Source organism: Bos grunniens, chromosome 4 (genome assembly GCF_055505025.1).
Source record: "Bos grunniens cultivar Pamir isolate PY7600 chromosome 4, Bosgru_T2T1.0, whole genome shotgun sequence".
Lineage (NCBI taxonomy): Eukaryota > Metazoa > Chordata > Mammalia > Artiodactyla > Bovidae > Bos > Bos grunniens.
The window spans coordinates 88,217,311-88,233,513 of record NC_141168.1 but is presented as its reverse complement, the minus strand read 5'-3'; the positions used below and the strand labels follow the sequence as shown (position 1 = coordinate 88,233,513).

The window sequence follows — 16,203 nt, the reverse complement described above, 5'->3', positions numbered from 1 at the left end:
CTCCACTGCCAAACATCTATCTTTTAAGAGCTATACCATACATGCTTTTCAATTTGTTCACATGTCAGCATATTTAAATTTATATCACTCTTCGTAAATGCTAAGAAATATACCACAGTATAATTTGTTAGAGTATGGTACATTTTCTTTGAGTAGACATTTCCAATTTTCTATTAAACAATACTGGGGAGGGAAAAAAATGTCTTTTTAACAAAGACCTAACAGTTAAATGGCACCCCACTCCAGTACTCTTGCCTGGAAAATCCCATGGACGGAGGAGCCTGGTAGGCTGCAGTCCATGGGGTCGCTAAGAGTCAGACACGACTGAGCGACTTCACTTTCACTTTTCACTTTCATGCACTGGAGAAGGAAATGGCAACCCACTCCAGTGTTCTTGCCTGGAGAATCCCAGGGACGGGGGTCACACAGAGTCGGACACGACTGAAGCGACTTAGCAGCAGCAGCAGTTAAAAACTGTTTAACATTACTTCAAAGTGCTTTGAAGAAAGAAAAGCAGTTCTTGGTTCTCGTCCTCCTTTTCAAAAACCTAAAGCTCGAAAATGAGTAAATGCAAAACATCCCAGACGGCCAAATTAAGGCTAAGAATCTTCTCTGCTTGGAAAGTAGACAATAGTGGAAGTTTCAGATTATCTGATAATACCTATTAAAATGTAATAAGTAAAATAATAAAACCTGAAAGTCTATCTGCACATACTTTGGACTTCTACCCAAAGACCTTCTTCCCAAGTCCTGCCTAGCGATTTGAGCTCCTTTACAATACTGTTCATTACAACTATATTTACAGACCACACAACTATGAAGACTAGGTTGTATCCCACAATACCTGAAGGATAGTCACATTTCAGTTCTAACAGATACTCCCAAATAGCATGCCAAGAAGTCTTTGCTGTATGAATGCCCATATCTACACACGCTTGCCAATACCAGTTATTATTAATCTTGTTCATTTTTCCTAACTTGATGGGGGAAAATGGCATTACAACTGGCACTTCCCTAATGATGAGCAAGAGAGGATATCTTTTCCTAAGTAGATGAGCCTTTCAGGTATCCCTTTCTGAACTGCTGCTTATCCTGTATACATTTTTGTCATATGTTGCCTACCTTTTTCAAATTAACAGGAGTTTATCTCCTGGCCTTTTTAAAAAATAGGATCTCTCTTAAGATAATTTCCTAACTAAAACATCTTAGGGATTCCAAGACATACACATCTAGACCTAAAGTACAAACTCTTAACATCCACAATGCATTACTCATACTCTACAAAGAAGTGTCAAACATTTCCATATATCGGTAGGAAAGTATGGGATTATACAGAAATAGATACACTCATCTCTTATTTTCAATCACCACTTATAAATACACAAGCTTACTAATATGAAACAATACTACTTGTGTCAGATACTCCATGAAGTCCTTCCCAAACATTATGATTTAATTCCCAACAACCTTGTGCAATAAGGTTTATTGCTATTTACAGATAAACTTGTACAGTAAGCTTATTGCCCCTATTTACAGATAAAAAGGCAGGAGGAGAAGTGGACGACAGAGGATGAGATGGTTGGATGGCATCACCAACTTGATGGACATAAATTTGAGCAAGCTCGGGGAGATGGTGATAGACAAGGAAGCCTGGCGTGCTGCAGTCCATGGGGTCGCCAAAAACTGGACACAAGTGAGTGACTGGACTGAACAGATAAACTGAGAAGTCCAGAGTAGCATCAGTTTGCCAGGGAACACAGAGCTGAGCAAGGATTCTAACTGATGTTTGTCTGATTCCAAGCAAGAGATCACTGATCCTCCCAACAGTGTGCACTGCTGCCTCTAATTCTGCTCAGTTAATAGCACATGCACATTGAAGGGTCTCATTTTTCTCCAAAAGGTCTCATTTTTCTCCAAAGGTTCATTACATCATTTGAGATGTCATAATAAAAATCAAATACTAGGTGCTTTAATCATCACTGATTAAAACTATGACTATCATGTGCTAAGTCTCTTCAGTCATATCTGACTCTTTGTGACCCCATGGACTGGAGCCCGCCAGGCTCCTCTGTCCATGGGACTCTCCAGGCAAAAATACCAGAGTGAGTTGCCATGCCCTCTTCGAGGGGAATCTTCCTGACCTGGGGATCAAATCCACATTTCCTGCATTGAGGCAGGTTCTTCACTCAACCTTAAAAAAAAAAAGCAGCTAAGGCTCAGTCAGCCTTACTATAGCATTCTTAGTCCTCTCACGATTTACCCAAATCCCAGTTGGAGGGCTGGGAACAGCTCCACGCCCATGGAATGATTTGGAGAACAGCTGTTTCCAGGAAGCACTTATAAAGTAAAAGCAGTTGAACATAATCTCTGGTGAGCAGATCCCAAAATTAACCCCAAGCATCAAGTCTTGCATGAGATGATCCCAAATAACCATCTGCTAACCGACATAAACTGAAGTGAGTGAGCCCCTAAGTTAAACACACAAAGAATCAGAACTCCTGAAGCACACCGGCTGCTCTCGCTGCCCCTCTGGGCTCAGCCTTCACCAACATCCTGCCTCACACTCGGGTCTCTCTAATTCCAAACAGCTTGCCATGCCCCCACACACACCAGGGTATTTCGCACCTCCATGCCTTGGCTTCTGTTTCCCTTCTGCTCTGCCATCCCCACCGCACACAGCTTCAATTGCCTTCACGTGTCTTGCTCTCTGAACCTCTCTCTGGCTGGCTGTACCAGCACTCAGCTAAGGCCAACGACCCTCCTATGTTTCTGGGGTATCCCATACATACCCTATGGTGTATTTACAATTTCTCTACCTGTAGAGATATTAATCCACCTCTGGGATCATTGGCACAGTAAGCCACTGTTAGTGTTAAGACAAAAATATCACTGAGGAATTGAAGCAGAACAAAGTGCAAGTCACTATACTCCATATACTTTTCTTCAGAAAAAGAAATGTGTTCTTCTTTCTAGCCCCTGAAATCTAGCATGGAGCTGTCTACCAGCACAGGTGCTCCATCTATGCTAGTTAAATTAAGAATTTTTATTAAGCCGTAAGGAATGAATCCATTTCTGAAACTCAAAAAACTGCAGCAATAGGTAAACTACAGACCACAAAATAGAGAAATTAAAATGTTCAACCTCACTTATCTCTCCAAAGAAAAGCAAGAGCTTCTCCATTTTTGTAAGAACAGCTGACTTTTTTAAAAAAATCAGCATTTGGGGATCACCAGAAAAAACTCAGTCACAGCTCCAACAGTTTTAACATTGTCATAGGTTCTTTTAAATAAGCTCTCCAGTACTCACCTGGCTAGCTCAAGTGGTAAGAGGAGTAAAACTTTGTTTTGAAAACTAATTTTCAATCAAATTTCTCCTCAAAATATTACTTAGTAAAGCTCCGACTGCAAAAAGATATTGTTAAGTTTCTGGGGTAAGATCCAAAATTAAAGTTGCTAAAAGAACATAAACCCCAGGTAATCAAACTCTAAGTTAGCAGATTTGGGGCTTCAGGGCACGGGGGACGGGCGGAGGAAGCATGCCAGTCAGCATGTGGGATCTTAGTTCCTTGACCAGGGACTGAATCCACGCCCCCTGCATCCTAAGCATGGAGTCTTAACCACTGGACCGCAAGGGAAGTTCCAGTTCTCAGAATTTAATCTTTATAGCTCTGACTTAATTTTTACATGCAAGGGACACAAATGAATCAGGACCTAAACTTGTCAGAGTCAGCACAACATCCATGTAGAAAGAATAAGGCTGTTCCTAAAATGACACAGCCCTCCATGCTTGAGCTCTAACCAATAGTCTCTCTACCCAACTCATTTCGAACAGCTCCTTGGTTGTCAAATTATGACTAACCGTATCAATCAGTAAATTTAGTGTTTTGAATTTTTTAACTGGAGGATAATTGCTTTACAATGTTGTGGTGGTTTCTGCTGTACAGTAACGTGAATCAGTCATAAACATATGTCCCCTCCCTTACGCCCCCTCATCCGGACCATCTAGGTCATCAAAAAGCACCCAGCTGAGCACCCTGTGTTATACAGCAACTTCCCACTATTTTACTTCATAACATATAGACGTCAATGCTTCTCTCTCAATTTGTTCCACTCTCTGTCCCCATGTCCACAAATCCATTCTGTACATCTTTATCTCTATTCCATTTTTCTAGATTCCATATATATGCGTTACTCTACATGACAAATTTAGTGTTTTCAGTACAGTACTTCCAAATTTAAATGTGCATGTCTTTTGACAGCAATTTCCAGTCTAAGAATTTACCTTATAAAAATATTCAAGTAAAAAAAATATATATATTCAAGTAAAAAGAATATCCAAGAGTCCTATGACATACATACACTCATGGTCAACTGAAATCACTATGAAAAGAACATTTAATTTGTTGCACTCCTATGCAAAATGATGCAACTGCTAGTTTAAGGAGAGTTAACTATTTGTACCTACACTGAAGTTTCTTAAGGATACATTACTTAGTAAAAGCAAAAAAAAAAAAAAAAACAGTATAATTGGATTACTAAAAAGTGTTTTGTGGATACATGCATAGGAGAATTTCTGAAAAATAATATACTAAGTTACCAAATGTAAGACCTGGGAAATGCATGGGAATGGGGAAGATTAAAGAAAAAGTATTTTCACATTTTCATAATTCATACATTTCAAATTAATTGAAATGTACACATTTGTAAGAATTTATCAAGATGTTTATTTAATATCTATATACTCTATTGTTCCTAGGTTATACCTTTTTAAAAAAAGTAATTCACGCTCAATGAACATAAAAACACAAAAGACACCACCCAAAGATTTCTACTTTCATGAGCACTCATCCCAGAACAGAAGGAAAAATTTTTTTATTTCTGTTATTACCACCAAATAATATACATCCAGCCTTCACATTTCAACATCAAGGGGAAACACAACAGCTGATATGGGAGTGATTACTGGGTGATGCTTTATACACCTCCCCAGGGCTCTATAAGGCTTCTTTTCCACACTAACCTCCCAGATTTGATTTCCTCATCCTTAGACATTTAACATCATGAATTCAAAAAGCAGAGATGGGATTCAAACTCAGATGTAACATTCTTCTGGCTACACCCTTCTATTCAACAAGATATGAGGCAGGCATCAGGACTCTACATCAAGAGGTTTCAGCATGACTTCTCCCTCCTACTCTTTCTTAATCTTTAATATTCTAAGTTTAAGAGACGTTTCCCCCAAGGCAGGATCCTTCTAAACTTGGTGACAAACTGGGACAACCAGGCGCCATGCACTCCACCCAGGACACCTCTACATCCTTGTCATCTGGAACACGTGCTGTGAGCCACGACCACCTGCCTGGGACAAAGCCACAGCACCGACCTCTTCACGCCCTCTGTTCCACTCTCTTATCTCCTTAGGCCCCCTCCAACTTCCATGCCGTTCATTTATACTAACATGAAGCTGCTTTAAAAAAAAAAAAAAAGTTTCACGGAAAAAGTAGTCTCATTTTCTATCTTAAAACAGGATGTCCGGATATTTTTACTCTGTAGTAAGCCCGGATCCAGACTAGCTGTATCTGTCCTTTTCCAAGACAATAAAATCAACCCTTCGAAGGAGCCAAACAAGATTTCTTTTTTCTTCAGAGACACCAAGAAACAGTGTCTGCTCTGACTTGCCACTACAAACATGATCAGGCTGCTGTGTAAGCTACTTTTGAGGATTTGACAACTTTAAACGGGAGGAATGAAGACAGGGTAGAGTCACAGTTTGGAAATGGGTTCCACTAATCAGTGTCCTGGGCAAGTCACTTCTTCTCCCAGGACTTATGGCAAATAGCACTGGGGGCGGGGGGACCCTATTGTGCTATTTCATTTTTATTAGTTTTCCTCTCTTAAAACAGTAGGCGTTTAACACATTCTGAAAGCAGTATTCTATAATCAAAGGACTTGCATAGACAAAGAAAGTCTTCAGAAGAGTTATTCACACCAAGCCACCTGTCTCAAAACCAACTACTCTAACACATCACCTTGTTTCGGGGACTTCTGTGGCCAAAGACGGAATTCATAATTTGAGGAGGCGGCTACTTTACCAAGGACCAGATTTTTTAATACGCAAAAATGAGGGAATTTAGGGTACTTCAAGGGTTTCTTACATTTCTTACAACTTCATTGTTATGAATAAAATACATGGAATGTTTTACTTATTCTAGTATACTAAAATGACAAAGTGAAATATTTTAAACCTAGCCCATAATATTTATAAATATTGTGACCATTAGTTTCCAACATTGTCTTTAATCAAGTATTTAGACAAGCACATGAAGCACTGGACTTTGTCTGCACTGTTTTGGAACCAAATGTGTACTAATAAAAAGCAGAAGGGGTTGTCTTTGAGAAGGCGAGCTCACAGTCACCCAAAGTGTCAAAACAGATGCCATAGGGTAGGTCAACTGTCTTCAACGTCTTGTCCACTGAGCAAGAAGAGGATCTACTAAATGTACGAGCCTCTTCCATCTCTAGCAACTTATAAACAGAATATGCTTCTAGATGTTTCCAGAACATTAAAAAAAAAATGAAAAAAGAGCCTAATACATGAATTCTGGAAGAGAGGCTGTATTTCAGGTTGCTCCAAAATTCATAAATCACTCTACATTTATTCACAGCACAGCCAGAAGGCTGAGACTTAACACCGCCCTCAGTCACTTACTCATCCATCTAAAGCACACTCGCTCAGAGATAGTCTACACAGTGGATTAAACTCTCCTCCACAGGCTTTCCTCACTTCTCTCAGAAACAGTTTACTGTGCTTGATTTCCACTAATCACTGGCCTCCTTCACTCTTCTCTGCTAGCCCCTCTTTTCAAGAGTTCCACACTTATTTCTTTGATGACCTTGTCCAATTCCGTGACTTCAATATCATAAGCTAACAAAGCCTCTAATTTTTCACCAGTACTTCCCACCTTCTCTTGGGCTCCAGACCAATATATCCAACTATTAATATCTACTCAACTTCATCATTTCAAATTTCTAATGAGAATTAGAAACATAATATGCCAAAAAGTAAAGCTCCTAATTTCCACCCAAGAACCTATTTGTCACACAATACCCTCTATTTGGGTAAATGGCACCCCCCTTCCACCCAATTGTTCTGGCCAAAAAACCTTGTCATCCTTCTCTCTTCAAACACCCCTCATTTAACCCGTCAGTAAATCCTACTAGCTGTTCCCTAGAAATAAGCCGAGACTGACCACTATTCATCACCTCTGAGCTAACACGATCCTCTCTTGCTAAGACATTACAAGTCAATTGGCTCCCCATTCCTAGAGCTAAATACAATTTTCAGATATTTTACGCTCTAAGCATTTTCAAGCCAAAATGTACGTGGGATGCTTGTGGATCCTTCAACTTGTAGAAGAACTACACAGATTGCAACCACCAATTCCTCCTCTCTGAACATGCATGCGACTCTACCATTAACTTCTTTCCACATTCCCCTGGAACCTGTGCTGGCCTCATGGCCTGCCTTAATCAACAGAATGAAATTAAAAGCAATAAAGTACCAATTCTGCACCTAGCCTTCAAAAGGCCCAGCAGTTTCTGCTTTCACTAGGGGTAACCAGCCAGGGGCCACTATTGAGTAACAAGATACCATATGGTGAAAGATGACCTGGACAAGTACCAAGAGGCCAGACATGTGAGTGGAGTCTTCTTGGACCTTTTAGCCCAGCTTAGTAAATGACCCAAAATGATACCAAGTGGAACAGAACTAACCACCTAGCAGACCCATATGATCACAGAGAAGCACAATAAAATACCCTGAAAACTGGTGGCTCAAGACAACAGCAACTTACTCTTCTCCAGGGGATCTTCCTGACCCAGGGATCTAACTCACATCTCTCGTGTCTCCTGAACTGGGGCAAGCGGTTTCTTAGACTTACACTAGATTCCTCAAATAATACGTCTCTAATTTCAAACTATTTCTTAAGCAAGTTAAATAGTCTCGGCATAATTCTCTAAAACACATAATTTATGTACTATAGATTCCCCTTCAGGGCAACAAAATTCACATACTATATTGGTATTTTAACTGTGTGTATTTACCAATACTGAACACTTACCAAACAGCAATTTTGGACCATGATAAAATACACAGTTTTAATATAGCGCTGAAAACTATGTTTGCAACCAGCTTCCAAACAAAACTCCACAGTCAAAGCCCACTAGTAAACATCAGATTTATGAGGCAGACATCCTAACTAAAAATGCCAATTCTATCCCTTGGTCATTGCTCCCACACTGCCACCCTCCTGTCTTATGACTCTACAAGCCTGAATCAGAAGCAACAGCTGATAAAGGAACCTCCACTAAAAATAGTAGATTCTCTTTCCTCCCAGACCAAACCAACTAACTACCAGTGTTCCTGAACGGATAATTCACACTTATCAAAATTACTGCTGGAATAGTTGCTGTCCGAATGCTGTTAAAGAATGTTAAAATGGAGCTGCTTCAAAATATACATCAAGGTGGCTCAACAGCTTCACTTTAATATGGAATCCCAGACCTACAACAACACATGAACTGCAGTGGTGTGACTCACGAAAGCCTTTCAAAGTAGGATGAAGATTGTGTCCCTCGTGCTGACTGCCCAAATGAGGTACAGGTGCAAAAGCAACTAAGCTGCCATACTACAGGAAAGAAACGCAAGCCCCTTACAGGGGAAGCCCATCTCTCTGTGATTCCAAAAGACACCTTTAAATCTTAGCTGGTAAGTCACTCATTTCAAGCAGAACTCAAAACTCTGAACAAAGCATGCCCCTTGTTAGTTTATTATAATGGCGTTTGGCATGAACAGAGAATGTAAGTCATCCCACAAATCAAAAGGAAGCCAGAAACAGAAGCCAAGATTCTCAGTTCCCACTGGCTCCAGGCACATGTCATGTTTTCATAACGTCTTCCTTGTTATCACGGACAGACACACAGAAGCTACTTATCAAAATTTTTTTTAAAAATCTAATAAAGTGAGAAAGAAAAGCAAGAAATCTTCCTAATATTCTCAAACTGTACTGAGAAAACAACATGAAATCAAGAAAAATCTCATTGGCTACAACCACTTAAGCAGTCATGCATTACTGATCTTAAACCCTGCATTGCAAAGATAACCTTTACCAGCCACAAAAGTTTCCTAACATTCAGAACCTTACGTCTACGAATGTGTGAGAAATTTCCCTAATGCACAAGATTCACCTGGACCACCACTGATAACCCAGGAGCATTCCTGTTAAAACACCTTGGGGCATATCCTGTTAAAATATTTCCCATTAAAAACGGCTTTTAATGTCCTGAGACACCAGGGTCTTATGCCCTGGTTAACTGGCATATGGCTACTCCTGGCACCATCCTCATCTATACTTAACCACTTTTATATAAAATGCAGCACTAGCTTTTACGTAGCCATTTAAAGTAAGATATATTTAAAACCCCAGTAACTTTTATACATGCTCTATCCCATTTATATGCTAAACACAAGATTCTAATATTGAAATAAGTTATCCATTTAATTTCCTTTCTTTAAAAATTATTGCAAGGAAGCAAAAAACAAAGATACTTGAGCTTAGGCACCACCGTTTATTTTAAAAGATCCTTCCTGGAAAAATATTAACTATAATATCCCACTATGTTTTCTTTTTTATTCAAATGTTTTTGGCTACATACAATTCTAATCAAGGTTAACAGCTAAAGCATGAGGAAGTTTAAGCTAGAAAAAGTTGGAAAATGTGACAATTTTCGTAATTTAAAAGTAGTGGAAACAAACCACCATCCTCTAAGTTCCCCAGTGTCAGCGACTTTCTTGTTCCCTCTCCCATGCCCAACAGCCCACAACATAACAAAAGGAAATCAGTGCTATTTACATAAATATATAGGGGCACATACAAGGTCCCACAAGACACCAGTGACTCTTCCAACCCAAAGTCAGCTATGGCCTTCCGAAGCCACGACAATTTTCACACCCACCTTTTCCCCCAGGGGTAGGGAGGGAAATTTTTTTAAAGTTTATACCTCCAGAGTGAAGCCAAGTCATCCTGTGTTGTATCTGTCACATTTGGAACAAAAAGTGCAATACTATCACAGGTACTCTATGCAATGTTCTCTTCATTCTGAATGCAGAGGATCTCAAACTGAAGCACTGCTATAATCTCCCCCAACTGAGGGGTATCTGAATCCAGAAAAGCAACATTCCTTCCACATTCCCTTGAGACTTCAGTAATCAGGAACTAAGCTTGGTCTGAACCAAACTCTGCAAGGCCCCTTCCAGCAAGGGTCCGCCCACCTCTGCTCCCCGTCAGAATTTTGGCCAGCCTACCACGCGTCACATCACATCACCCATTGGCCTGCTCCCCTATTTAGCTGGTACAAGCCCATTCATCCATCTCAGAGTGCTGCCATAAGCATTCTTCAGCCTAGGGCTCCCAACATGCCTTGCACAGCAGGTATAAAGGTCACTGTTGCACATGTGGGTGTGCCTGCCTCAGATGCCCACATGATGGGATGGAATGCAATGACTGCTAAGCACAAAGAACTCCACCCAGAAGTCCAGCAGGCTCACCAGCAAGGACTGGGCTTCAGTATTCAAGTCACTCTCATCAATACCACCTGACCACCCTCTAGGTGCTGGATATGTGGATCACCAAGGTGCCTTCTCTGCTCTCTCCCAAAGCCTATTGAGACAGTAGAACAGTCCAGATAAGGAAAACTGCAAAACCGTTTCAAGGGTCAGTTAAATCCAAATTGTAATAGAGGTTTCCAGCAAATCTCCCTGGGCAGAAAAATCAAGCTCCATTATTGGTTTTAACCACTTCAATACAAGCAAAGGGCTTCCTTGACGGCTCTCTTAATAAATCAGTAAAAAAAAAAAAAGTTGTCTCTAATGTACTCACTCCTATTTACTTTGCTAGTAACGCTGTATGGTTCAAAATCCTGAACATTTCAATGACTAACGAAAATCAGCTATAAAATTTAATCTACCAAGTTCATCAGTGGAAGCTTCTCCAGTTTAATACTTGCTGCCACTAGTAACATTTTACTTTATGTGCTTTCTTCAATAGTTACTTGTTACTTTATGACAAAGAGGCTGCCAAGTATGTTTTTAGGTTGGGCAAAAGCCTTTAAGAATAAAAGCAGTCTATTACCAATGTTTTTAATTCCCTACACATGAGGAACAAACTCACACAAGGTTAGAGAAGAAAAATCAGGAGATTAAGACAAACTAATTGCATTCACAGGCAGGTCAATACATTTAAAGTTTAAATTTAGCAACTCCTGAATGTTAAAATGTCAGTTCTTCAACACAACTATTTGCCTATTTCTTATTCAACAGTTGAAGAAAATTAATAAGACACAGCGGCTAAACAAAAACCAATTAGAATTCACAGAATATGCTTACATTTTTTTCCAGTAAGGAAACAATTCAGACTATCTCTTTTAATTTTTCAACTGATATTAAACTGAGATCAATTTAGAGTTTTCACTACACACTGTATTGTTTTAGATGCTTTCAAAATTCCATTCTGCTATATAAAATACTTTGACCACTACCAAAATTCCCAGCTAGAACTAAATCACTTCCCAACTAATCCTAATGAAAATTAAGTATAGTACATGAAGATAAACCCACAAGAATCCCACAAGCTCGTGAACAAAAACACAGTTGGTGGAAATTATTTACCTGGAAGAAAACTCCATCTACAAACAGGCTTAAGATTGACCTATTGGGTAGCCAATTCTCCAAGTCAAGCACCAGGGAAATGCATATCAAACCCTTTCAGCCCTCCAGCATACACACTCGCACCAATACCTAACCAGATGCTGCTCCCCCTCCGGCTGCTCTAGTTGAAATTAACTTCCAGTTTTCCGCTGGGTCACGGGTTGGGAGTGGGGGATGGGGGAAGGCAGAAACCCTAACCCCACTGGACAGAAGCCAGCAAGGCACAGGCCAACCCCAGTACCCACGGGGAGGAAGCAGGGCCTTTCCAACCGGAGTTAGAGAGCCGGGATCTGGCCTGCTCGGGAGAAAGGAGCCATTTCTCCAAAATAGTCCAGGGATTAAAAGTCTCCAAACGCTTTGTAAACTGACACACTACACATGCTTTCCAAAAAGTGCAACCCCCGCCCCCCCCACCCCGCCTTGTTGAGGAAGCAAAAATCTTCAACCTTCTCCATCTCTTGGTGGTTTATCTACAAGCCAAATATTTTTAAAATTGAGGAGCAGGGTAGGGGGGAGGCCGGGAGACAAAGGCGGGTTTGCAGAAAACCGTCTTAGTCTGCAGGAACTGAAAGGCGCTTTGGGGCAGGAGAAACCCAGGCGTTCCCTCACGGGGAGCTCCCAGGGTAAAGGCAAATTCCTCTCCCCTCAGATGCGCGGACGGCCCCCCAAGACTCTTGCCCGCCACCGTGGGACAGAGAAGGGAAAGGCACGCCACACCCGCGCGCGGCCGCTGCTGCTTTCGCCTCTCCTATGGTTTAAGGGGGGAGGGGGGGGGCGGTCACCCACTGCTTCCCAATTCCCACGGATGCCCAGAAACTGCCCTCGGGGACTCTTGATTTCCTGTTGCACCAACCTGACCTGTTCTCTGCCGGAGAACATTTAACCGAAAGAGCTTCCTTAAGCGACTTTATATACCAGTATAAACAATCCGGTGGCAGGGCCACAGACGAGCTGTCTATTCCTACAGAGCAGTGTGCACACACACACACCTGCCAGAAACATAAATGCAAAAGAAAACGAGAAACGCCAAGCCACACAGCAACCCCAATAAGTGGAAAAGTTGTTTTCAGCTGTGTTCTCTCCTCCCAATGGCCGAGAAGGGAATCAATGAGGACATGCTAAGCAAGCTCACCTCTGCCTTTTGGGGACCGAGTGCTCAACTTCTATGAGTTTTCCGTGCAGTTCCACTTTACCTGCGGACACACAAGAGGTGCAGGACAGTTGGCCGAGTTGAGCGGCTCTCTGGGCCTTCTCAGACCCCGAGCGGCTCGAGGCCGAGACAGAAAGCGTCCCCGCGCGGGTGGGAAAAGAGGAATCAATGGGCAGAGGTCGGTAACACTCTCCCCGCCCCCCTCGGCCTTCCCCGCCCACGTCCCCCGAGACCCTAGCAGACAAACTCGGGGCAAAGGGCTGCGTGGGCTTTCCTCAGCTGGGGGCGCCTAGGCCCTTCTCCCGGGGGTTTCGGCCCAGGCCCGCCGGGAACGGGCAGAGAGTGGCGGGAAAGGCTTAAGGACCGCCGGGCAGGCGCCGAGAGAGCGAACGTCCAGAGGCGCAGCTGGGCACCAGCGGAACCACGCGCGAGGGACGGCGTCCGCCACCCCGAAAGGCACGCGGCTCTGAGCGGGACCCAAGCGCATCCTTCCCCCGCGCGCGCCCGACCAGCCCGGAGGCCGCGGCCCGAAACCCGGCCTCGCATGGGGACGGGCTCCCAGGCGACCCCTGGTCGCCCGCGCCCACCTCCCCTGTAGCTCGTCAGACCCGGGAAGATGGAGCCCAGAACCCGGGGGTTGCCCTCGCCCGCCTCCCCGCAGGGTCGAGGGGAGCGCGGGGCCGCCCGTGCGCGGCACCAGCCCCGCGGCCTCGCTAGGCAGCGAGGTCCAGGCCACTTTGGAGTTCTCCCTCGGCCCAGCTCTGGGGGCGAGAGAGGAGGCAGCGAGTCCACCGCCAGAACCCCCCCGCCCCATACACACACACACACACACACAGAGGGTAAGAAAGGAACGAGAATCGGGCGTTCGTTCCCGGCCCCCAAGGCCCGGCGTGCCGGAGCCTGGAGCACGCGCCTGGGCCCGGGCGGCGCGCGGGGCGAGCTTCCCCCCTCCCCGCTCCAGCACCCCAACCCCGGTCCCCGGCGCCGCACGGTGCCCCCGCTCCCCAAGCCCGAGCCGGGGTTTTCTGGACAGCGCGCTCGCCCTCCGCCCGCAGATCCGGGAGGGGGAGGGGAGCCGCGGGGCCGGGTAGGCGCCCCGACTGGGGGAAGGGCCCCGACCCGCGCGTGCGGGCGCCCGGGCCTCGGCTGCTCTCCACAGGCGCACCCGCACCCGCCCAGGCCGGGGCCCGGTGCGGACAGTACGGTGTGGGCTGCCGCGGGCCCGACCCCGGCAGGCCCGGCCCGGGGCCCACCTGAAAGCGCCTCGATGGCCTTGAGGGCCCAGCTGTCGTCCGGACAGTCCACGAACGCGTAGCCCGTCTTCACCAGGAAGGGTCCCGACACCGGGATCTTGGCGTCCTTGAAGACACTTTCTAGGTCCGAGGGGACGGCGTTCTCGCTGAGGTTTCCGATATACAGTTTGTTCATTGTGAAGAGTGGTTGTTGCTTTTAAGAAAAAAAAATTAGGAGAAAAACGAAAAATTAAAACCACCCACAGCGATGGATGGATCCGGCGAGTTCCCCTCCTCTTCTCGCCGTTAAAATACACAAACACAGTAAGAACCAAGGACAGGAACGAGAAGCGAAAAAAATCAGATCCGAGGGTTCCTGTTTTTTCCTTTTCTAGGTATTAAAAGAAAAAAGAAAAACCCTAGCGACAACCCAAACGCATCCAAGAGTCTTCCTAACTCGGAGGAGGAGGCGGGATTAGCGAGAAAAAGGAGGAGAGGAAGGAGGGGGGAAACTACTTTTTGTCTTTTCCTCCCCAAACCCTCTGGCATCGACCGACGGACTGTGAAAATATCACACTACGAGAGGGCAAGCGCCGCCTCCCCATAAAAAAAAAAAAACCCAGAAGGGTGACTGGCAGGAGGGAGGGGAGAAGGGGTGGAGGGGAGGAAGGCGCAGGAGGCGGAAAAAATCCGCTCCGAGTGTCCGGCTTTTTGAATGAGCCACGTGTTCAAACTACAAATCAACGTCTCACGTGAGGAATCCCAGCGCCTCAATTTCAGTGGGTTTCGCAGGGAAAAAAAAAAAAAAGAGCTAGCAAGAGGAGGAAGAGGGGGAGGGGTAACGAGATTGAGCGAAGGACCCTGCGCAGGGGCGGAGAAAGAGGGGCGGAAAATGCTAAAGAAGCCGCAGCCGGGGTCGCGGAGGGAAGCGCGGCTAGGGGAGCTGATGGTCATCACAGAGTTTAGAAAGGGTTATCTGGCCGGGGCGGATCCTCCAGGAGGGTAAAGGAGGCGGGAGGAATATTGATTTTTTTTTTTTTTAATGTGATTGGAGTGGGGGTGCTAACTAGGCAATCCCTCAGCTCTATTTACCCGAGTTTTAAAGACTCGATTTTTAAAAATAGGCAATCAAACAAAGCCAAAGAGTCACAATTCCGAACTCGCCTTGTGGCTTCGATGACAGAAGTGTAACCTCGGCAAACCGCGAGCACCTTTCCAGGGGTTGGCGGGGACGGAAACGCAGCGAGGGGGTTGGGGGTGTGAGGGAGCCGGAGAGGCGGGCCGACGCGCCCCACCCTGTGCACCCTTTGCTGGCGCGGGCACCGGCAAAGTGGGGCGGCCCCGAGCCAGGCCGGTGGGGGGATGGGAGCCCGCGGCGTCCTGGGCGGGTGTCTGGGCGACACCTCCTCCGCCTCCGCCTGCGCTCGCGGTGGCTTTGGGCTTCGCGTTTGCTATTGGTTGCGCGATTCAGAAAAGGCTCCGGGATCAATGAGGCCGGGGGCGGGCTTGGCCACCGGTGGGGGAGGGGAGCGCAGGGGCCGAGGTTTCTGGCGTTGGGATGGGGGCGTCCCGGGCCTCGGAGGCCGGAGCAGAAAAGTCAAAGTGGGAAAAGTCGGTATTTAAACGGAAACCATTTCTTCCTGTAGTTTCCAGAGGAGGAGGAAGAGGAGGAGTGGGGTAGGCTGGTACTTTTATTTAAAGAATTTTAGTTGGAGAACTTGGGACACTTAAAACAGGAACACCGCTGTGCGTTACCCCTAAGTGGTAACTTGCACTTGAAAAATTGCTTGAGTCTCTTTCTGCTGCTTTTCTGCCTGCATTTGGCCATTATAACCGTTCATAATTTCCCTTGTATGTAACGAGCACAATGGTGGGCGGTGGGGGAGGGTCTGGGCCCGATGGAGCCTTACAGGGCCAACGAAATGAGGACTGGAGACGAGGAACACGGAAATGAGTGCTGGGTTTCTTTTCGAAATCGCCAAGAGTCGTTTATTTTGTCCTCCACTCAAAGGCTTCATTTGCACCAGGATTCTTGTGGTATATTTTTAACAGGTATTC

General features: G+C 45.1%; 1 protein-coding gene across 12 annotated transcripts in view; it reads right to left on the bottom strand.

Annotated features, from left to right (window-relative positions):
- Positions 1–15,584, bottom strand: part of IGF2BP3 (insulin like growth factor 2 mRNA binding protein 3) — a 144,368-nt gene extending 128,784 nt beyond the window's left edge. For 3 of the 12 annotated variants that reach the window (XM_086397353.1, XM_086397354.1, XM_086397360.1), the window contains exons 1-2: positions 14,167–14,950; positions 12,896–12,956 (exon numbers count right to left, since the gene is read on the bottom strand). In XM_086397353.1, coding sequence (XP_086253479.1) covers positions 12,896–12,956; positions 14,167–14,341 — 236 coding nt within the window. In that variant the 5' untranslated portion in view covers positions 14,342–14,950. Of the gene's footprint in view, positions 1–10,058; positions 10,203–11,724; positions 11,892–12,621; positions 12,658–12,895; positions 12,957–14,166; positions 15,128–15,309 lie in introns of those variants that run through there. The other 9 variants (XM_086397363.1, XM_086397351.1, XM_086397349.1 and 6 more) reach the window with 8 other exon arrangements.
- Between the last annotated feature and the right edge of the window lie 619 nt (positions 15,585–16,203).